Source organism: Equus caballus, chromosome 1 (genome assembly GCF_041296265.1).
Source record: "Equus caballus isolate H_3958 breed thoroughbred chromosome 1, TB-T2T, whole genome shotgun sequence".
Lineage (NCBI taxonomy): Eukaryota > Metazoa > Chordata > Mammalia > Perissodactyla > Equidae > Equus > Equus caballus.
Window position 1 is genome coordinate 185,573,335 of NC_091684.1, and position 23,546 is coordinate 185,596,880.

Here is a 23,546-nt window from a genome sequence, read left to right on the forward strand (position 1 = left end):
ATCTTGGACACGGGCGGAAGTGGGCGGAAAGAGGTCAGAACAATCCCTGTAGCCACTTCGGAGAATAACGCGATCACGCTGACAGCTGGGAAGCCGACGTGAAAGGGATGGAAAATGACTGTCTTTAAGGCAGCATCGCAACTTCACCAAGCCCGATTTTAAAGGCGCAGGATAAGGACGCCAGCCTTTTATTTCTTCACCTTGGGCCTTTGGCGCGTGTGCACCACGTGACTCAAGAGTCCTTTGGCTTTTCCGGCTCGAGGGAAGCTTTCTTCCTTCACAGTTTCTTTTCATTGTTCACTGCGGATATATGGAGGCCCTGGAGGTGCCCTGAAGGTAGCAGGCGCCTTGGACCTCTGCTCGCTTCTGCCACTAAAAACTTCAAAATCGCCTTTTTCTCGCAGCCAGGCTCGGTGGGACGCCTGCGCTCTGTCTGGTCCCGCCCCTGCGGCCGGGGCCGCCGCGGTGCATTGTGGACACGGTAGTTCCCGCCGCGTTGATGGCTGCGTTTAGCGTGAGTGCTGCGCGGAGTTGTTGAGTGAAGTGGACTTGGTTTGTAATCGGTTGGTACCCGGTGGGCCGTCCCCTTCGCGGCCCTCCCTTCCTTGCCTGAGCCGTTGGCTCGGCCCTCTCCCCGCCTCCCCCACTCCATTCCCTCCGCTGACGAGGTTGGCGCCTGGGGAGAGTTGGATGCAGGACCAGGGCCCCTAGACTGGCTATCGCCGCTGTCCTTGCTGCTGTGGGTCTGGGGTCGGGGGCTCCTGGGCGCGGTTTTCCCTTGTTCAGCAAGGCTCCCATGGGATCCAGCCCCTCTTCTAGGACAGTTGTGGTCCACGTGAGTCGACTGGGCTGTCCTCCTTGTGCTTTCTTCTCAGATTCGCGGACTGGAATGTAACAGGCACCGGAGGATCCCCGCCCTGTCATCTGGTTCTGGGGCTTGCGACTGAGGTTGGATGTCCCGGATCGTTGTCTAATGGAGAGAACTCACTAGACTTCGTTGCTGTTAAATAACCCCCAAAGCAGAACCTTGATTTGTCTGTGAGAGACAGAAAATCATCTTTTAAAAAGTTGTGCTTCGATTCTCCCCTCCCCACCCCCAATCTCTTAATTATGCTGTAAACGTAGGACTTTTGGAACGTCTCTCTCACTCTCTGGTGCTGATCCCACTGCAGAATGACTTTCTGTTTCACTGGTATCCGAAGCTTTCCTAAGCTTTGGAAGAGCAACCCATACCTTGGACTAGGCCCTGCACACTCTTCTGTCTGTCTCTTTCTCAAAGACTGTTATGGCATCAGGAACCAACAGAAGTGGTTTTCTCTTAAAACAGCATCTCCACAAAATACCAAAGCAGTGAATCTGCTGATTGCCAAAGCCCAATATCCCCGGAAAGGAGATAAGGGCAATAAGAAGCAAGTTTCTTCTGATTCTCCTCATCTTTTTGCAGCTGGAGCAGCTAAGAAAAGATCACAGATGAATCCTCAGAGTAAAGATCATGTCTTGTCACCTGTGAGGGACACTATTCAACTTCCAACGAAACCTTTGAATTCAGAGGAGTGGGATAAACTTAAAGAAGATTTCAAAGGAAAAGCTAATTTTGAAAATTGGATCAGCTCACAAATGGCTCACTGCCGTAGCTCTGTGGATGTGGCCAAATCTCTGCTAGCCTGGGTAGCTGCAAAGAACAATGGTATTATAGGCTATGATCTGCTGGTCAAGTATTTGTATCTTTGTGTCTTTCATAAGCAGACTTCGGAAGTTATTGATGTCTATGAAATCATGAAAACCAGATACAAGAGTTTAGAATCCGGAGGGAATAGTCTTCTCATCCGAGGATTAATCCATTCAGACAGGTGGAGGGAGGCCTTGCTGCTGTTAGAGGACATCAAAAAAGTAATGATCCCTTCGAAAAAGAACTATCATGACTGTATCCAGGGAGCCCTCCTGCATCAAGATGTAAAGACAGCTTGGGATTTGTATCAGGAACTGTTAGGTCATGATGTGGTTCCTATGTTGGAAACTTTAAAAGCCTTCTTTGATTTTGGAAAAGATATAAAAGATGATCAGTATTCAAACAAACTACTGGACATTCTTTTATATCTAAGAAATAATCAGCTGTATCCTGGGGAGTCATTTGCACATAGTATAAAAACGTGGTTTGAGAGGTAATTTTGATTTTCCTTTTTATGTATGTTTTTATTTTAGTACCTATATCTAAAAGTAGCCTCCTCCTTTTCTTTATTAGTTGCTGAGAATTACTCTATTCAGGTTATACTTTTTTCCATCTTTTGGTAAGATTTGTTTCCCCATTAAGACAAAATTTTCTTTCTCTTTAAAAAAAGTAGCATAAGCAAGTTGTACTAGTCTCTACTTGTTACGTAAAAGGGAAATTATAGAGCACTTGTAGATTTTATGTATTTTTTCCTTTTAGAAGGATCATTTATTTTGTTTTCTGAGGTATCTGGTATTATGTGAGTAGTTACCAATAGTACTGGTGGCTGGAGTTCACAGCAAGTAAATTGGAGCTGTCTTTGGATCATTTTAGTATTTTCAGAAGTTCTGAAACCTAGTAACTGGTATCGCTTGATTATGTATGTTCTGTTTAATCCATACATTTTATCCACTTGGATGCGCAGATTGGAATGGACAGAGGATCCTGATCAAACCTGATATGTAGGGTTAAAATGGAAAATCCTCATCCTTCCCCTTCATTTCTGATCTTTCCATCGTTCGACTGCTCCCTCCAAGGCTCTCTGCTTTACTTTTATTCATGTTACTGGCTACCTGCCTATTTATTGCTTCAGTCTTTTATTCTCTTATTTCTTCACCACTAATTTGCTTCAGGCACTTTCCTAAAAATTCATTCCTTTTCTCTATTTTTCTCTAGCTTTCCTGCTGTGTTATCTCTACAGAGCTTTGAAGTAGCAATCATGCTTAATTATCTTATTTAACAAATTTGTTGAATATCAGTGGAAGAGTTAGATTGTGAAAATCTTTGAATGACAAAGATTTTGGAGCGTCTCACATATAAAGTAGAGGAAGATGGGCACGGATGTTAGCTCAGGGCCAGGCTTCCTCAGCAAAAAGAGGAGGATTGGCAGCAGATGTTAGCTCAGGGCTAATCTTCCTCAAAAAAAAAGTAAAGAGTGCTGGTCTTGGAGTGGAGTTCTAGAAAGGTAACTGCCAACAGTGAAAAAAGAAGGTTGGAGAGGAATTAAGATTGGAAACAGGGAGATCTATTGGGAGGGAATTGTAGGTTTGAATGAGAGATGATGAGATCTTGAATTAAGAACTGGGGAAAGAGAGAAGGCAGTGGAATCAATAGGGATTGATGGTAATGTAGGAAGAAAGAAGAAAGAATAAGTTGGTTGAGCAAATAAATCAATAAGTTGTTTCAAATGCCTCCAGCTAGGCTAGGCACTGAGAGTGTCATGTGTTTGATATAAGATCTATTATGACTGCATTCACAACCTAAATGGGAATACAATACTTGACCATTAAATAATAGTGGTGTACAACATGCTAGTATAAGAGGAGGAATTACTCTGGGCGGGAACAATCTCTGGCAGCTTTATGGAGAAGGTTAGAGTTGAGTTGATTTCAAGTTACAGTACTAATGTCAGCTGCTTTCTGTACAGGTCCTGTGAAGGTAGATTTAGACTCAAAGATGAGGGTCAGATGACTGGAGGAGAAGCAAAGGGAAGAAGGAGATCCAGAGTAGGGTACCATCAGCTCCTCAGCCCCATCACAGGGTGTCAAGTACTTCTGTGATTTAACCATTCTTGGGAAGTATCCTGAACTTTTCAGAGCTCTTGCCTACTGAGTTTCTAAATACAGTGACTGTCTTTCGGTTGAGTAGGCACCTGACCTTCTGATGATTTGATTTTGCAATCTTTTTTGTAGTGTTCCTGGAGAACAATGGAAGGGACAATTCACCACAATCCAGAAAAGGTAAAGGCCAATATTTTGTTTTTAACTTGTTTGATTCGGGTTTAGTAGGTTTTGTTGCTGCTGACTTAAAAGAATTTTTAGGAATGTCTTAGAGATAGGCTAACTAAGAGTTAGAGTAGCCAAGAAAAAGCAGTGTTTTGCATTTGGAGGATTTGCTATGCTCAAAATGTTTTCTCTGCAGGTGCTGTGAGCCTGGTGTGAAGCCTCAGAGATGTTTTCCCTTAGAGATTTGGGACCTAGTTGTGTTTTAGGAAGGACTTTAACTTTATCTGGACACTCAGCAGTGTATTCTTGGATCTTCTGGCACACAACTGTGTCATATTATCAGGTTTACAAAAATCAGATGCATGTGATGATCACAAGGGTTGTAATCTTCTTTTTAAATTACCCTTTCAATCCCCTCATGTCCTAGGATTATTCATGTTAGAAAAAGGTCTTTTCCAGGACACTGTTTAACACAAGCAATTGTAATTACAGTGGTCAATGTTTGGGCTGTGGAAAAACCATAGAGTCTATTCGCCTGAGTCCAGAAGAGTATGAGTTTCTCAAGGGGAAAATCTTGAGGGATGTGATAGATGGAGGTGACCAATACAAGAAGACGACTCCTCAGGTGAGTCTAAAACAGGTTTTATTGTATTCTTGGATTGCTTGTCTAGAGCAAGGGTCAGCAAATTTTTTTCTGTAAAATGCCAGATAGTAAATATTTTAGGCTTTGTGGACCATATGGTCTCTGTTCAACTTTTCCACTCTGCTGTTGTAGTGAAAACAGCCACAGACAATACATAAATGAATGAGCATGGTTGTGTTCCAGTAAAACTGTATTCATGAAAAGAAGTTGTGGCTGGATTTAGCCCACTGGCCAAAGTTGTCAACATTTAGGAGAGATGGCTTTGGAATTTCGTAGAATAATTGGGTTAGATTATCATCCATCTATTCAAGTCAGTCCTATTTCATCTGGGCACAAGTGCGTTTAAACCAAAAGGGTAGATGCTTATTCTTTGTCTAAATGCTTCCAGAAAACTGTGTTCAGTAAACTCCTTATGGTTTCTCACAGCTTTTCTAGTCAAGAGGGTTTCAAGTAACTTGACAAAATGATTTCCAAGTTTTCTTAGTATTGAATTTGATTCTCTAAGTCATTTTTGTTTTGTTTTGCTAATCTTCAGTACCTTGCTTTGGGAGATTAAATCTGCCCAAGGACACCTCACTAATAAAACCTAGATCTGACTGACCCCAAAATCTTGCCGTTACACTCTGTTGCCTCTCATGGAATGGAAAGTTAGAGAGAATCCATGGTTCCGTGTATGCCTGGCAGCCAGCTGGTTGTAGCAGCTCTTAATGCCTTAGGAATTTCTGCGAGCTAAACTATGGTTTAGACAAACTTCCCTTCTCTCATCAAACGTTGAACACTGTGTGTCTTTGGAAGTAGGTGTTGAGATAGATGTGAGATTGTGGGAATCATGCTGTTGCGACCAAGAACTTACCATTTCTGTTGCAGGCCCATTGAATGTTCTTCCCACCCGCCAACTTTTTATTTAATAAAATTTTCAACCAAAAGAAAAAGTGAGAAAAGTAGCACAATGAACACCTCCATACCCTTCACCTAGAGTAACCAGCTGTTGTTAGGCCACCTATATTTCCTCTCTATCTAGCTGTTTTTAGGAACCATTTAGAAGTAAGTTGTAGACGTGTTATCTTAAATATTTCAGCGTAGATCTTCTAAGAATAAGAGAATTCTGTGTAATTTAATACCATTATCACATTTAAGAATCTTAACATTATTTCAGAGTCATTTAATAAAAAGTACACAGATTTTCCCAGTTGTTCCCCCAAAATGTATTTTATAACTTTTTACCCTCTGATCCAGGATTCAATCAAGGCTCACTCATTGCTTCTGATTGCTGTCTCTCTCTAAATCCAGAACAGTTCCCCCTGCCTTTTTTTGTTTTTATGACACTGACTTTTTGAAAAGTCTGGGTGGTGTGTCTTGTATGTGGCTTCTCCAATTTTGTGCCTATGAATCACTTGAGCATCTGGTTAAAATGCAAATGTGATTCAGTTTTCTGGAGTGAGGCCTGAGAGTCTGTATTCTGAAGAAGCTCCCTGGTGATGTGATTCTGGTGTTTGGACCACATTTTGAGTAGCAAGACTGTGGACTAATTGATTGTTTTCTCTTCATTAATTCAGTATAAAAGCTTTTGGGTATACTAGATGCTGTGTGCTCCTTATTGCATCACAGCAGCCACATAATATCAGGTTGTTCTCACTAGTGCGGATGCTAAGTTTGATCAGTTGATTAAGAGGACAACTCCCAGATATCGCCATTATAAAGGTACATTTTTTGTTTTATATATATTTTGTGTGTGAGTGAGGAAGATTGGCCCTGAGCTAACATCTGTTGCCAATCTTCCTCTTTTTACTTGAGGAAAATTGTTGCTGAGGTAACATCTGTGCTAATCTTCCTCTGTTTTATGTTGGATGCTGCCACAGCGTGGCTTGACAAGTCGTGGTAGATCCATGCCCAGGATCCGAACCTGTGAACCCTGGGCTGCTGAAGCAAAGCACACGAGCTTAACCGCTATGCCACTGGGCTGGCCCCAATCCTGTATCCCCTTTCTTGTCGTCTACCTCTCACCTTTAAGCTATTAATGAAACGTAGCAATTGCTGGTATTAATTGAATAATTACCATATGTCAAGCACTTCTAGGCCTGTTACACTCACAGCAAACTTGCAAGGGTATCAGCAGTTTGAAGATGAGGACACTCAGGATGAGAAATGTGTTCATGGTTAAAGAGCAGCGAAGAGAGGTCTGTGGCTGGATGGGTTCAGGTTTCGTTTTTGTAATATTGGTGAAGCAGAAGGAGCAGGGATGGATCCTGGGCACTGCCGGTGGACTGAGGTAGAACCAGCTCTTTTTCTGGGTCTAACGGGAAGGAATTAAGGATGGTGGATAACTGTGTAGGTGCAGCAAAGCGTTTAGAGCATTTATTCAGACCTCTAATTTCTCTGAAGGGCCCAAAGCAAATTGGTTGTTCGAAGATGGGAGAAGGTGTGATAGCGTAAGGGACCTTGAGGAGAGTTTTAAGCCTTGGAAGTTTGGAATATTTGTGAGAGGATTGGGGAAAGTATTACTGGATGTTGCTGAAGCCCCAGCTGAGGCTGGAGAGCCTGTGTTTCTAATGGCATTGATCTCTGAGCCATTTTCAGTAGTCCTGGGCCATCCAGGTACAGGAACAGAGAAGGCAGGTGGATTGGATGGTACAGGATTTTGCCAGTCTGCTACAGTTGAGGGAAAACAGGAGTTGAGGGTATAGATGAGAGGGTGGCTCAATTAATAGACCATGAGATCAAGGGTGATGGGAAGGAAGTAAAGATGGGTGAGAGCTCATGGCTTAGGAGACAGTAGAGGTAAAAGTGGACTGGAAGCTCACTGAGGTTGAAGAGCAAGCATAAAGGAACTGAGAGTGACAATCAGGAGGTTTCATCAGTGTATGTTAGAGTTTAGATTTCAGAGATAGAGTGGTCTTGATGATGACAAAGTCCAGGGTATGCGAGTTACGAATGATGAAGAAACTGAGAGCCTAAAGTGCTAGATGGTCATCCACAGAGCTCTTGAGTGTCCATATGATAATTTTTAAAAATAATAATTAAGGGGCCAACCTGGTGGTGCAGCGGTTAAGTGCGCACGTTCTGCTTCGGTGGCCTGGGGTTTGCCGGTTCGGATCCCAGGTGTGGACATGGCACTGCTTGGCATGCCATGCTGTGGTAGCCATCCCACATATAAAGCAGAGGAAGATGGGCACGGATGTTAGCTCAGGGCCAGTCTTCCTCAGCAGAAAGAGGAGGATTGGAGCAGTTAGCTCAGGGCTAACCTTCCTCAAAAATAAATAAATAAATAAATAAATAATTAAGGGGCCAGCCTGCTGGCATAGTGGTTGAGTTCATGCGCTCCACTTCAGTGGCCTCAGGGTTTATGGGTTTGGATCCTGGGGTGCAGACCTACACACCACTCATCAAGCCGTACTGTGGCAGCCTTTCACATAAAGTAGAGGAAGATTGGCTCAGATGTTAGCTCAGCAACATTCTTCCTCAAGCAAAAAGAGGAAGATTGGCAACAGATGTTAGCTCAGGGCCAATCTTCCTCACCAAGAAAAAAAATAATTACAACCACATTTATGGAATGCTTACGAGGTGCCAGGCATTGTGCTTTACCGCTGAGGCTGGTGATGAAGACTGTGAGTCAGATAAATTCTTAAAAAATGTAGAGACGCCTAGGATGACACAAGATGATAGCAAAGAGGAGAAGTCAGCAAACCTGGCCGGGAGACCAAATCCAGCCCATCACTTGTTTTTGTAAATAAAGTTTTATTGGAACAAAGCCACGCTCATTCATTTATGTATTGTCTGTGACCGCTTTTGCCCTGCGGAGTTGGGTAGGTACAAAAGAGACCATGCGGCCTGCAAGACCTAAACTATTTAAAGTCTGGCCCTTTATAGAAAAAAGTTTGTTGACCCCTGGTGTAGATGAATATCGGAAGCCTCAGCTGACGTGGGGAGTGGAGAAGTAGTGACTTTGAAGGAGCAGTGGGGACTAGGGTGGCCTCTCCTTTCTCCTTGGTCCTATAGCATGCTTTGAGAGAAGAAGCAGCTACTACTTAAGAATTAAGTAACTAAGAAGTCATTGATGACTTTAGGGAAGGCAGTTTCAATACTTCACTGGGGGCCAGGTTATAGCAACTGAGTGAACACACCTGAAGAAAGAAATGGGATAGTGGTGGCTGGAGGATGGTAGAGGTGAGGGAGGGTGTAGGGAGACGGGGAGACACGCATGTTCGTAGGATGAAGAAAGTGTGTTGGTGAAGATAGCAATGTTAAATAAGCAGGACAAGCAGGAGAGAGAATGGATGACGGATGAGCGAGGTTCAGTGGTAGGAGAGTTGCCAAAAAGAGCCCAAATGGGGAGGTTAGAAATGAGAGAAACTTCATTTGAGATGTAGGAAAAGTGAGGATGAGTGTGGATATAGGTAAATGTACAGGTAGAGGGAGAGAAGGTTGAGGGAAATGACATCTGCTATGTTAAATGGGATGCAAGGTGAGAGCTGGGAGTCAAGTGAAGGGCTCGAGGGAGCGAGGAAGGCTTGGAATGGTTCTTGAGGAGAATGGTGGAGATACTACTCAAGGCAGAAAGATTGTCGTGGGGGGTCAGTGCTGAGATGTGAGTCAGTGAATTTGTACACATTTCTCTGTGTGAATGTGTGATTTAATATTTTTCCAACAGAGCTCGGCTCTCCTAGAGTGGTCATAGTGAAGAGCAAATGTAGCCTTGGTTCAGATTTTGGGTTTTATTGGTTAGATGTGGCTGTGACAATGTGACAGGGAGCAGGGGAAGGTAGTTCCTACAGAGTAGTTAACATGATCACCATGGGGCCCAGACTAGACAGGCAAGGAAGGCACGCCGGAGAGCACTGTCCTGGAGGGTTCAAGGGGCTGGTAGTCTCAATGTGGGACAGAAGAAAAGGGATAGTAAGAGTAAGGGAATGAAAACTGGAAGGCTGAGGTCAGAGAGCACGTGAAATAGTTGAGGCTAAGATTTCAGAGGGAGAGCCAGTCAGGCCCTGGCCACCTCCAGCGTCAGGCTATCCGGGTTTGGCATGCACCCAGGGTCAAGTTCAGCTCTGGAGTGTCATTTCCCGAAGATTTTCATCTTGCTTACTTTTTTGCTCACCATGTGTATTAATTTGCTAGGGCTGCCACTACAAGATACCACTAACTGGGTTATTTAAACAACAGAAATTTATTTTTACACGGTTTTGGAGGCCAGAAGTCCAAGATCACGGTGTCGGCAGGTTTGGTTTCTCCTGAGCTTGCAGATGGCCCTCTCTTGCTTTGCCCTCAGACGCCCTCCTCTGTGCTTGAGCATTCCCCGTGTCTTTCTGTGTGTCCAAATTTTCTTTTTATATGAGGACACCAATGAGATTGGATTGTCTCGTTTTATGACCTCTTTTTACCTTAATCACCTCTTTAAAGGCCTTATCTCCAAATACAGTCACATTCTGATGTACTAGGGGTTAGGACTTCAACATATAAATTGTGGGGTGGTCACAATTCAGTCCATAACACCATTCATTGCAAATATGTAGTGTTATAACTATATTGTGTTCAGCATTTTAAATTATTTTGTACTTGGAACAAATAGCTGGCACTGCCTTCAATATTGCTTTCTAAAGCTTGTGTGTAATTTGGGAATGTGAGGTACAAACCAAGGAGTAAGTACTAAATCCATGTTGGGTTTCTTTGTCTACTTAAAAAAATTTATGGTGTCAGCTGACCTCCATAAGCACCTAAAATGAGCATTATCAAAATTGTTTTCAGGCTTATATGTTTTCACCAAATAGAACTTTTGTTCAAAACAAAGTATGTGAAATGGTACCCTCTAATGAAGTGGTTCTCAGCCTTGGCTGCTGGTTAGAATATTTTGGAAGATGTTTAAAAATTACTGATACCTGGACTCCACTCCCTAAGCCTTTTGGTTTTAAGTTGAATTCAGTGGTATTACATACATTTGCATGTTGTACAACTATCATCACCATCCATCCCCATAACTCTTCATCACCTGAAACTGAAACTCTATACCCGTTAAACAATAACCCCATTCCCCCTTCCTCCCAGCCCTTGGCAGCCACCATTATACTTTCTGTCTTTATGATTTTAACTTCTGTAAGTACCTTGTATAAATGGAATCATACACTATTTGTCTTTTTGACTGGCTTATTTCACTTAGCATTATGTCATCAAGATTCATCGATGTGATAGCATATTGCAGAATTTCCTTTCTTTTTAAGCCTGAATAATATTCCATCGTATGCCTATACCACCTTTTGTGTATCTATTCATCCATCAATGGACACTTGAGTTGCTTCTACATTTTAGCTGTTGTGAATAATACTGTTATGAACGTGGGTGTACAGATAACTCTTCAAGACACTGCTTGCGGTTCTTTTGGGTGTCTACCTAGAAGTGGAATTGCTGGATCACATGCTAAATCTGTTTTTAAGTTTTTGAGGAACCGTGTTCCACAGCAGCTGTACCACTTTACATTCACACCAATAGTGCACAAGGGTTCCACTTTCTCCACATCCTTGCCAACGCTTGTTTTGTGATTTTTTGATGGGAGCCATCCTAAAGGGGTGAGGTGGTATCTTGTGGTTTTGACTTATATTTCCATAATGATTAATGTAATCTTTTCATGTGCTTATTGGCCATTTTTATATCTTTTTTGGAGAAATGTCCATTCAAGCCCTTTGTCCGTTGTTTTTGGGGGTTTTTTTGCTGAGGGAGATTGTCCCTGAGCTAACACCTGTGCCGGTCTTCCTCCATGTTGTGTGTGGGATGCCACTACAGCATGGCTTGATGAGCAGTGAGTAGGTCCACACCTGGGATGCAAACCCGTAAACCCTGGGCCGCCAAAGCCGAGTGAGCGAACTTAACCACTATGCCACTGGGCTGGCCCTGCTTTGTCCATATTTTAAACAAGATTTTGGCTTTTTTATTGTTGAGTTTTAGATGTTCTCTATATATTCTGGATATTAATCTTTTATCAGATGTAGATTTGCAAATATTTTCTCCCATTCTGTGGGTTGCCCTTTTACTCTGTTGATAGAGTCTTTTTATACACAGAATTTTAAAAATTATCGTGAAGTCCAATTTGTTTATTTTTTCTTTTGTTATTTATGCCTTTGGTGTCATGTCCAAGAAAATCACTGCCGGACCCAATGTCATAAAGCTTTTGTTCCACATTTTCTTCTAAGAGTTTTTTTGTTTTAGGTCTTACATTTAGGTCCTTCATCCATTTTGAGTTAATTTTGGTATATGATGTTAGGTAAGGGTCCAACTACATTCTTTTGCATGTGGATATCCAGTTTTCCCAGCATCATTTGTTGAAAAGACTGTCTTTTCCCCCTCTTAGCACTCTTGTCAAAAATCCTTTGACCAGGGGCCGGCCCCGTGGCGCAGCGGTTAAGTGCGCATGTTCTGCTTCAGCGGCCTGGCGTTCGCTGGTTCGGATCCTGGGTGCCGACATAGCACCGCTTGGTAAGCCATGCTGTGGTAAGTGTCCCACATATGAAGTAGAGGAAGATGGGCACAGATGTGAGCTCAGGGCCAGTCTTCCTCAGCAAAAAGAGGAGGATTGGCAGTAGATGTTAGCTCAGGGCTAATCTTCCTCAAAAAAGAAAATCATTTGACCATATATGAGATATGAGAAGATCTGGGTTTATGTCTATTCCGTTGGTCTGTATGTCTGTCTTTATGCCGGTACCACACTGTTTTGATTACTGTAGCTTTGTAGTAAGTTTTAAAATCAGGAAGTATGAGTCTTCCAGTTTTGTTCTTCTTTTTCGAGATTGTTTTGGCTATTCAGGGTCCCTTGGGATTCCATATGAATTTTAGGATGAGTTTTCCTATTTTTGCGAAGAATGTCATTGAGGTTTTAATAGGGATTGCCCTGAATCTGTAGATTGCTTTGGATGGTATTGACATTTTAACAATATTAAATGTTACAGTTCATGAACATGGGATGTGTTTCCATTTATTTATGTCTTTAATTTCTCTCAGCAACATTTTGTAGTTTTCATTGTCCAAGTTTTTCACCTCCTTGGTTAAGTTAATTCCTAAGTATTTCATTCTTTTTGATTCTAATATAAATAGAATTGTTTTCATGATTTGCTTTTTAGATTGTTCACTATTAGTTTATAGAAATGCAACTGATTTTTATGTGTTGACTTTGTATCCTGCTGCTTTGCTGAATTGATTTATTAGGTCTATCAGTTCTTGTGGAATCTTTAGGATTTTCTACATATAAAATCATATTGTCTGTAAACAAAGATAACTTTCTCTCTTCCTTTGCAATTTGGATGTCTTTTATTTCTTTTTCTTGCTTAATTGCTCTGGCTAGAACTTCCAGTACTATGTTAAATGGAAGTGATGAAAGTGGGCATCCTTGTCTTGGTCTTGATATTACAGGAAAAGCTTTTACTCTTTCACCATTGAGTATGATGTTTGCTGTGTGTTTTTCATATATGGCTTTTATGTTAAGGTAGTTTTCTTCTATTCCTAGTTTGATTAGGTGTTTTTATCATGAAAGGGTGTTGAATTTTGTCAAATGCTTTTTCTGCATTAATTGGATGATCATGTGTTTTTTTTCCCTTCATTCTGTTGATGTGGCATATTATATCGATTGGTTTTCATTTACTGAACCATCCTTGCATTCCAGGATTAAATCCCGCTTTGTCATGGTATATAATTGTTTTAATATGCTGCTGAATTCTGCTTGCTGGTATTTTGTTGAGGATTTTTGCATCAGTATTCATAAGGGATATTGGTCTGTAGTTTTCTTTTAGTATCTTTTTTCTGAGTTTGGTATCAGGGTAATGCTGGCCTCATAGGATGAGTAGGGAAGTGTTCCCTCCTTTTAAATTTTTTGGAAAAGTTTGAGAAGGAGTGGTATTAGTTCTTCTTTAAATGTTTAGTAGAATTTGCCAGTGAGCCATCAGGTCTGGGACTTTTTTTTGTTGGGAGATTTTTTTATTACTGATTCAATCTCCTTATTAGATACAGGTGTATTCAGATTTTCTTTTTTCTTCTTGATTATGCATCTTTTCACTTCCGTGATCAAAAGCAGCAATCAGAGCACAGAGTCCTGATATTTGGAGACCAGCATCCTTTTGCCCACTCTGGCTCCTGTTAGCTGTGTGCAGGCTGCTCCAGGAACATGTGTACAGCTACCTGCCATGTGGCTTGGAGTAAACAGTAGGTAGGTGCTGTGCTTAGATCTGAAACTGACTGAAATTAATCACAATTTATCATCCAGGGCTTCCTGTGGAAGTTGCAAATCTTCAACAGACTCCAGAGTTCCAAAATAGGTATATCAGACAGACTCTGTCAGTCCAATTGTTGTGTAGGTGGGGAGGCAGATTCCTGGTGCTTTGTTTTCTGCCATGTTCCCCTCAACTTGATGAATTTTAACACGTCTACATCTGTGGAGCTGTCACCACAGTCAAGATAATGAATATATCTATTACCCCCCCAAATTTTCCTTTTGCTACTTTGTAATGACTTCCTCCTACACCTCCCTCACTTCTGTCCCCCGAGATAAACACCACTGAATCATAGAATATGTAGTCTTGTCTAGCTTCTTTTATTCATAAGCATTTTGAGATTTTGAGATTTCATCCATGTTTTGTGTCTCAGTCATACGTTAATTTTTATTGCTGAGTAGTATTCCATTGTGTGGATATAGCATGATTGTAAATTTATTCTCCTGTTGTTGGACATGTGGGTTATTTGCAGTTTGAGGCTATTACAAATATAGCTAACAAGAACATTCTTGTACAAGTCTTTGTACTTTACGCTTTTGTATTGGTTTCCTAGGGATGCTATAGCAAATCACCACAAACTGGGGGACTTACAATGACAGACATTTATTCTCTCACAGTTCTGGAAGCTGGAAGTCCACAATCAAAGTGTTTGCAGGGCCATACTCCTTCTGAACGCTTTAGGGAAGAATCCTTCTTTTCCTTCCCCTAGCTTCAGAAACTCCTGGCTCCTGGCGATCCCTGGTGTTTCTTGGCTTTTAACCACTTCACTCCACTCTCTGCTTCCTCTTCTCTGTATGTCATCTCTTCTTGTAAGGACATCAGTCATTGGATTTAGGGCCCACCTTCTTCCAGTATGACTTCATTGTAAGTAGTTAGATGTGCATCCAGGAAAGGTCACATTCTGGTGGACATGAGTTTTGGAGGGGACACTCTTCAACCCACTACAACTTTGCTTTCTGTTGGGTATGCATCTCGGAGTTGAACGACTGGGTCTTATGGTAGGTGTGTGTGTAGCTTTTTAAGAAACTGCCAAATTGTTTTTCAAAGTGGTTGTCCCATTTTACATTTCTACCAGCACTGTATGAGGAGTAGTGTACAGTTGCTTCACGTCCTGGCCAACAATCTCTCCCTTTAGCCATTCTAATGGATGTGAGGTAGTATCTCATTATGGTCTTAATTAACATTTTCCTAATGACTGATAATCTTGAGCATCTTTTTATGTGCTTAATCGCCATCCATATGTCTCCCTTGGTGATCTTTTGCCCGTTTTTAAAATTGGGTTGTTTTCTCAAGTTGTAAGGGTTGTTTATATATTCTAGATACAAGTCTTATGTCAGATATAAAATATTTTGCAAATATTTTCTCTCAGTCTGTTGCCTGCCTTTCATTTTTTATAAAATAGAGATTCTGATTTAATTGCTCCGGTTTGGGGCCCAGGCATCAGAATTTTTGAAAGCTCCCAGATGATTTCCTATGGTCGAGAACCACTCCTTCTAATGTGAGGTTTTGAAGAATCCTAATGTATATTTGGCAGCTTCTTTTCTACAGGATAATTTTGGGAAAAAGTCTCAGTCGTAGGTAAATTTTTAGCTTTTCAGTTCTAAACCTTTATTTACTGTACTTAGACATCCCAGCCAGCAGATGGCAATAGTGTAACATGTAAAAATTATCCTAGGTCATTTAGCCAAGTCAATTAGGTTAAAGGATTTGGTGAGCTGCTTTTATTATCAAACTGAAAGATATCTATGTCATTTTCGTTTGTCAGGTTAATGATAGTAGGTAAAGATGGGAGCTGCATATGTGGATTTTAAGTGAACAAAGCAGAACTGCAGATAATGTGCATGTACTACTGATTCAACCACATGAAACTAATTGAGAGCACGTCAGTGAAGATCAAAAGAAGAATTTGGAGCTATGTGGATACTGTTAAATTTTTTTTTTTAGATTTATTCTTCTTTTCTTTTGAAGATTTTTCCTTCTTCTCCCTAAAGCCCCCCGTACATAATTGTATATTTTTTTAAGTTGTGGGTCCTTGTAGTTGTGGCATGTGGGATGCCGCCTCAGCATGGCTTGATGAGCAGTGCTAGGTCTGCGCCCAGGATCCGAACCCTGGGCCGCCAAAGCGGAGCACGCAAACTTAAGCACTCGGCCACAGGGCTGGCCCCTAGTTTAATATTAATAAGATTTTTTTCCCTCTTATTTTCCTTTGTTCTTAACAATTACATTAAATTACAGTCAGTTCTTTTTTTTTCGTGTTCAACTGCTCAGGTATAACTTCAATTTTGTGTTTAATCTTTTTTTAGGGAAAATTTCAAACACAGGCAAAAGTAGAGAGGCTAGTATAACAACCCCCTAACTCAGTGATTCCTAACTCATGGCCACTCTTGTTTCATTTATGCTTCTACACATTCCTCCTTTACCCCTCAGATTATTGTGAAGCCAATCTGAGCTTCATCGTTTGTCCTGTAAATTACAAATTCACTTTTAAGCAGCTTTCTTTATTTCTCTTATCTTAGAAATACTCCTTTGTAAAGTTATATTTTTCTTGTAGAGTAAATAACACTTTAGAACAGCAATTCTCAAACTTTTTGGTCTCAAGACCCTTTTACATGCTTAAAAATTAAGAACCCCTGGGATCTTTTGTTTATGTGGGATTATATCTATTAATAATTACTGGATTAGAAATCAAAACTGAGAACCTTTAAAAATAGGTATTAATTTATTTAAAATAACAATATCAAAACTATTACATGTTAACCTACGTAACATTTTTTCTCAATCATAACCTAGCATCCAAAACAAAAAACACTCTGCAAGAAGAAAGCGTCGTCTTATGTCTTTGTGAACGTCTCTGATTCCACTGCTTGATAGACGACGACGGAATGTTTCCATCTGCGTCTCTGTTCAGTTGTAGAACATTGTTTTGGTTGAAGCATGTGAAGAAAATGGAGGCTCATCGAGATATGTAGTTGGAAAAGGAAAGAATATTTTATTGGTATTTTCAGATAATGGTGGTTATTCTTCTTTGATATTATGCCAAAATTCCACTGCATAGTTGTAAGCAAATGCGAGTGAAAAGGGCAGATAACATCTTAGTATTATTATAAAAGTAGTTTTTAATCTTACAGATCCCCTAAAGGTGTCCTGGGGAAGCCCAGGGTTCCATGAACCAGAGTTTAGGAACCACTGTTCTAGAAATACTCTGCTTTAGATGGAGTTTCCTTTTTCTTTCTATTTGAAACGTTTAAGTGAAATTTATTTCCCTCAATTTTATTATACAAACATATTAAGAAAGGAAATTAAAGCAAAACAAAGACAACAGTGTCACTTCTCAGCGTATCTTCTTAGTTTTTTCTATTCTCTTTTAGTTCTTATTGAGACTTACTTCATCATCTTTTTTCACTTTCCAAAATGGAAATTTTTTTTTCCTAAAAATAAAAATAATATTTATTAATTTTAAAAAAATTTCAGTGAAAATAGACAACTCTGAAAAGGAAATAATAGCCCACCATAATCCTCTCATTTTGAACTTTTAATGGAACTTTTTTTCAACTTTTAACGAAACTTTAATCACAATAGCAGTCCACCATAATCCTGTGATTTAGAACTTCTTAAATAAAACTTTAATGACTTGGGATTCTGTTTTCTAAAAAAGAAATTGGAGGAAGGCAAATTGCCTGTAGTACATTTAATTGAGTTTTTAGGGTTAAGTTTAAATCAAACCATTTGTTCTGCTTGATAATATCTCTTCAGTTAATTGACAGAAGGGAGGCCTTCTGGTGTTTCTCTAAGTACAGATTTAAGACAGCACTTGTGACCCAAATGAAATGTCAGTATAAGAACTGATCTAATGTAGGTTTGTTTGTGTTTTTCTTAATTTGAGAGTGGCAGCTGCAGACTCTGAAAGACGTGAGCTAACTGAGCTCTTCATCACGGTCTTCAGAACCTTCACGCTCCTCTCCTGTGGGTTTGAAGATCTGGTTATCTCGAAGATGAACTATGGGGTTTTCCCCCAGGTTTAAAAAAATGTTGAGTGGTAAATGGCAAATTTTGGGGGTTTGGTAGTTTAAAAAAAAACCTGAGAGAGAAATTTAATTATCTGCAAAGTATAGTTTTAAAGCCATGTGTTTCGAAGTCTCTATACAAGCCCATTAATGAATAAATAGTCCTCAATTTGTGAAAGTTCTGCCCAGTGCATACTTAATTAATCACTAATGCTGTTCCCCATTCCCTCTTCTTCAACTCAACAATTAAAAACTGGAAAATGGCCATGTGATCGCTTGGTCATCCAGGTGTGTTGGAGCAAGAATTGTGATAAAAAATGTGAAACTTCTAGAAAAATCAATGAGTTCAGAAGTACAGGAAGGGTAAACACGTGAAACAGCAGCAGCCTGACTCCTTGCAGTGGCCTTTTCAGCATCAGATAATCCCTTGTTTCTTCACTCTTCTCGTTTTCTCTTTTGTATGGCACTTGTTGAAATTCTCCCAGCCGGGATCCACCCGTTTTTGTGAGCGGAAGCTTGAGGCAGAGCCTTTCCTCCTGAGGCCTCGCTGAGTCTGTTTGACAAGGGCATGAGAGTTGGGGGTGCGTGGGGGTGTTGGTTGCTGCTGTTTCAGAGTTGGTGGGTGATGTTTAGACGTGGAGGACATGGTGGGGGCGGCTCTGAGGAGGATCCAGAGCTGGAGGATCCCTGTGGATGACAGCGCAGAGGCCGAGGGAGAAAGGCACCCTCACGTGAGGAGGTTTGAACAGGGTGGGAGTGTGCAAAGGATGAACTTGACTGAGTTTTCTCTCAGGCCAATGGCGAGACAGTCTGGTCTTTCTTACACCCTGTGGTCTTGCTCCCTCAGGTGCAGGCTGGTACTGTTGTTACAATGTAGCCCCATTATGCAGTTCGGCATCGAAACCAAGTCATTTTTTATAAATTTGTATTTATGGGAAACGTATTGTGAGTTCTGAATAGCCATTTTATAAGTGAATTTTTAGAAACAGTGTGTTGAAAGTGAGGCTCTGCCTAAAGTGACGACACTTTTCTTCTGCTTAGAAAATGCCGCCTCAGATTTCTGATTCCATTTTTTTTTGCTGTGGACCCAATGTATCCATTTTTATTGCCTTTTCATTGGGTGGCCTTAGAGAATAGAATTGTGTAAATAAGATAGTGGATTAGAAACAATCCCGCACTGGTACTGAAGACACTAGCTTACTTCTGAGGGCAGAGAAAACTCCCCTTGTGGAAGAGCAGCAGCTGCGATGCTGAGCATGAGGCAGGGGCCGCCTCCACTCTCCGTAGCACCAAACTGCTGAGCTTTCGACAGAGGCCCCCCTTGCAGGCTTTCTCTCAGTAAATACAGCTTTCTCCTGGTTATGCAGATATCAAGAATGTCAGTCATCCTTGACCTGCCTCTTTCCTTCATGCCCCACCTCCAATCTCCCAGAAAATGCTGTGGAGTTTCTTCGGAGTCTCTCTGACCACTTCTCACCCTCACTACTTCCACATTTTGATCCAAGCCAGTGGCATCTCCAGACTGGACAGCTGCCATAGCCTGCTGACTGATCTCCCTGTTTCCCAGCACCCATGTCTGTTTTCAGCTGGGGTGGTCCATATTGGATCACATCACTCTTCTGGTTAAAACTCTCTAATAGCTTTCCATCTTGCTCAGGCTGAAACTCAGAGTCTTTACAGTGACCCGTAAGGTCCTGTGCAGTCTGGCCCCCTTAGCCTCTCAGATCTTACTGCATTCCAGCCACACTGGACTCCTTGGTGTTTTTCCATCCTACCAGATATGCTGCTGCCTCAGGATCTTTGCACTTGCTATTTCCTCTTCCTCCAGTTATCTGTATGATTATTCATCCACCTCCTTCAGCTCTTTTCTTAAACATCTCCTTCTTAGAATAGTTCTTCCTGACCACCTATTTCCAATTGCATGTATTCCCTCACCCTCACCCAAGCAGCCCTGTCTTCTGTCCCTACTTTATTTTTCTTTATAGCATTTATCACCATATGACATCCTATGTACTTTATTTGCTTTTATTATCTATTTTTTCTCCATATTAGAATAGAAGCTCTGTGAGAGTAGGAATTTTTGTCTGTTTGAACTTAGAAGAGTGCTTGGCATAAAGATGCTGAATTTGTTGAATTAATGAATAATAGTTGCCATTTACTAAATTCTTACTATGTGTCAGGCACTGAGCTGGGATCTTTGTTATCACTAATCCTTGTGATCATCCTGTAAGGAAGGCAGCATCTCTTTTTGCTAAGCCTCAGAGAGGTTAAGTGACTTTGCCGAGTTTGTTAGTAGCAGAGCTCAGATGATAACCCAGGCCTGTCTCCAGAGTCTGAGTTCCGTTCACGAAGCTTCCCTGTGTTCCTGGTGAAGTGCTGGTCGCTAGGAGGTTTGATAAGGTATGGTTTGCTGTTCTTCATTTGATAAGGGAAAGTATACAGTACATTTCTAACAACACTTTCCATCTTGGATTATCTTGACTTTAAAAGATTAAAATGAAATGAAATTGAGTGTTTAAAGGAGCATGCCTCAGTTATCTGGAATGTTTACTTATATGTAGACATTATTTCTCCAAATGCAAGGGAGAAGGGAGTATTGTTTGTATACTTGAAGAAGTCAAGAGATATTTCAAATACTAATTCTGCTTTTTAGTTAGTTTTAACTATGGTTTTTTTTCCAAAAAGCAAACATTTGGGGGCTGGCCCAGTGGTGTAGTGGTTAAGTTCAGGCGCTCTGCTTCAGTGGCCAGGGGTTTGCAGATTTGGATCCTGGGTGCGGACCTAACACCGCTGGTCAAGCCATGCTGTGGTGGCATCCCACATGAAATAGAAGAAAATTGGCACAGATGTTAGCTCAGGGCCAATCTTCCTCACCAAAAAAAGAAAAAAAGCAAACATCTGTATAGGCTCATTATATGCTAGTTGCTATTACAACTATTAACTCCTTTAACATCATCTTTATAATAACCATGGGAAAGTTACTTCATTACTCTTATTCTCTACTTCCTGATCTTTGAACAGAGAAGACTGGACCACATGGTCTCCAAGGACCTCCAGCTCTGAAATGTTAAGACTTTCTAACTGTTGCCAGGCAACCTAGTTCTGTGTTACGATGAGGTCATCTTTTCCTAGCAGGAGCAGATATGATGGTGGAGCCCTGAACTCAGCGCAGAGTAGGAGAGGAAGCTGTGATTTAGATGAATAAAAGTGCAGAGTCTGTATCTAGTGTGGTGTCGGTCTAGGAAGGAAGAGAGGGGCATCAGATCATTGCTGAGGTTTTGATGGTGTGAAGCTCCATAGATGGCGTCGCTGCTTTTCCTTAATATCTTAAGGTAGAAATTGGAAGTCGGGAAGTCTTGAGCAGAGCACCGAACACTTCCTTATTATCCAGCACTACTTTTTAGCTATAGGTTGAAGCTTGGCCAGTGGTTCTTCTCTCTCGAGGTTTCAAGAAATAGCAAATGGAAAAGTCAAGAACTTGGAACATGAAAATATTAAACTTGAATCTGATCAGCTTTCTGGAGCCAACTACTAATTTACAGGAATTGTTGGGGACTTATTACACCTCAAGGATAGAATCACCAGATCTGGTCCATGGGAAACTGTAAGACAAACAACCCAGCTTCTTCCAGTAAATCAGTGCAAGGAGAGAGAACACCTACAGATCCAAAGCAGTTTGTGATACATCAACCGTTTGCAGGATGTGGATGATGTTGGGCCTTTAATTCCAGATCTGAACAATCAAGGAATCTGAACACCAATTGTTGGAGATGTTAAGAAATTGTTATTGATTTTTTTACATGTAGTAATACTGGTCAGTTGTGTTTTAAAACTCTTTATATTTTAGAGCTACACACTGAAATATTTATAGATGAAATGATGTGATCTCTGAGATATGCTTCAAAAATAACTGGGAAATGGAGCCTAGAGTAGTTGGGGTTACATGTGGAACAAGATTGGCCATAAGTTGATAAAATTAGTTTATGGATTCATTGGGATTTATTGTATTATTCTGTCTACTTCTGTAAGTTTGAAATTTCCATTGTAAAAATCTTTCTTAAAAAACTGACGTATTAGGGGCTGGCCCCGTGGCCGAGTGGTTAAGTTCGCGCGCTCCGCTGCAGGCGGCCCAGTGTTTCGTTAGTTTGAATCCTGGGCGCTGACATGGCACTGCTCATCAGACCACGCTGAGGCAGCGTCCCACATGCCACAACTAGAAGAACCCACAACGAAGAATACGCAACTATGTACCGGGGGGCTTTGGGGAGAAAAAGGAAAAAATAAAATCTTTAAAAAAAAAAAAAAAACTGACATATTAAATAAATACCATATGCTTTCAGGATAGAAGTTATAAAGAGGGAGATTTTAAAACAAGGCATCTTTAGTGAATTTCATGCAGAGGCAACATCATCATCTAGTATTTTTCTCCACACAAACATATATTCATTATAAAAGATGAAAGTAGTTCAGAAATGTCACTATAAGAAAGTGAAAGTCCCCTTCTTTAATCAAATAGTATTTTTAAAATACTGAAAATTGTCCTGTCATTTGCACATGGTAGCAGTCCTTTTTCCATTTATGAAATGCACAAGATGAAATTTACATCACGAGGTGGAGAGAGAGTTCATACTGAACCACATTGCTTTTGCCTTGCAAAAGGGTTATTGTTTGTTCTGGGGAGCCTTAAAAAAAAGAATCCTGTATGTGTTAGTCCATTATATTGTGACAGCTGTAGCTAAGTGGCAGTCTGGAGTGCTCCGTGTGCAGCCACCCCTGCCTTTAGTCAGGTGGCCACTGCAGGTTAGTTCTGGTGTGGTTAGGCCTTCCACGAAGGGAGCTTTGAACCTGAGAGCCTCCGTCCTCCGAGCTGCAAACTGGGAGATGTGGAGTAAGGGGATTTCCACTCTTTGTTAATGAGCTCTCCAGGCACATTTCCTCTTTGTTTTTGCCTTTTCCTCAGCTGTAAGCAGCTGCAGGAAGTAAAATGTGATTTCCTGCACTCAGGAGTGCTGGCTTTTCTTCTGCAGACTTATAACTGGAAGAGTGGACTGGGTATGGATTGAGCTACCTACACAGCTGATTTAAATGCTAGGTTTTGTTTTGTTTTGGTGAGGAAGAGTGGCCCTAAGCTAACATCCGTTGCCAGTCTTCCTCTTTTTTTTTTCTCCTCAAAGCCCCAGCACGTAGCTGTAAGTCCTTCTAGTTCTTCCACATGGGACGCTGCCACAGCATGGCCTGGTGAGCGGTGTGTAGGTCCCCGCCCAGGGTCCGAACTGGTGCACCCCCAGCCTCTGAAGCAGAAACGTGTCAGAAATCAGAGTCTTCATAAATACTTCTCCCTTTCTAGGCTCCCATCCTGCCATTGCGTTTCTTTTGTGACTTTACTCTTTGCCACCCAGACTGAAGAGATTAAAACCGATTTTGCCTCTTGCCCTTCACCTGTGTCTATCAGTCACTAATCCTCTGTGCAGTTTTCTTTATCTGCCTCTGCTGCTTCCTTTCCACCACTTCCATCTTGTCTAGGCCTTGGACGTTTCAGCCTCAACCTCCTTCTTGCCACCTAACTGGTTTTCCTGTGTCTGCACTTTCCTTCTTCCATCTGTTTTTCACACTGTTGCCAGACCCATCTTTCCAAACGCTGATTTAATCGTAGTATTACCTTGCCTGAAATCCTTCTGCAGTTTCCCGTTCTTACCCTGAAAGCAACTCCCTCTCCACAGT

General features: G+C 41.2%; 1 protein-coding gene across 3 annotated transcripts in view; it reads left to right on the top strand.

Moving 5' to 3' along the window:
* Positions 1-5: 5 nt before the first annotated feature.
* The window catches only part of PRORP (protein only RNase P catalytic subunit), a 115,080-nt gene continuing 91,539 nt past the window's right edge, over positions 6-23,546 (top strand). The window contains exons 1-4 of one of the 3 annotated variants that reach the window (XM_005603440.4): positions 6-514; positions 876-2,162; positions 3,901-3,948; positions 4,426-4,558. In XM_005603440.4, coding sequence (XP_005603497.1) covers positions 1,174-2,162; positions 3,901-3,948; positions 4,426-4,558 — 1,170 coding nt within the window. In that variant the 5' untranslated portion in view covers positions 6-514; positions 876-1,173. 3 annotated transcript variants of the gene reach the window in all.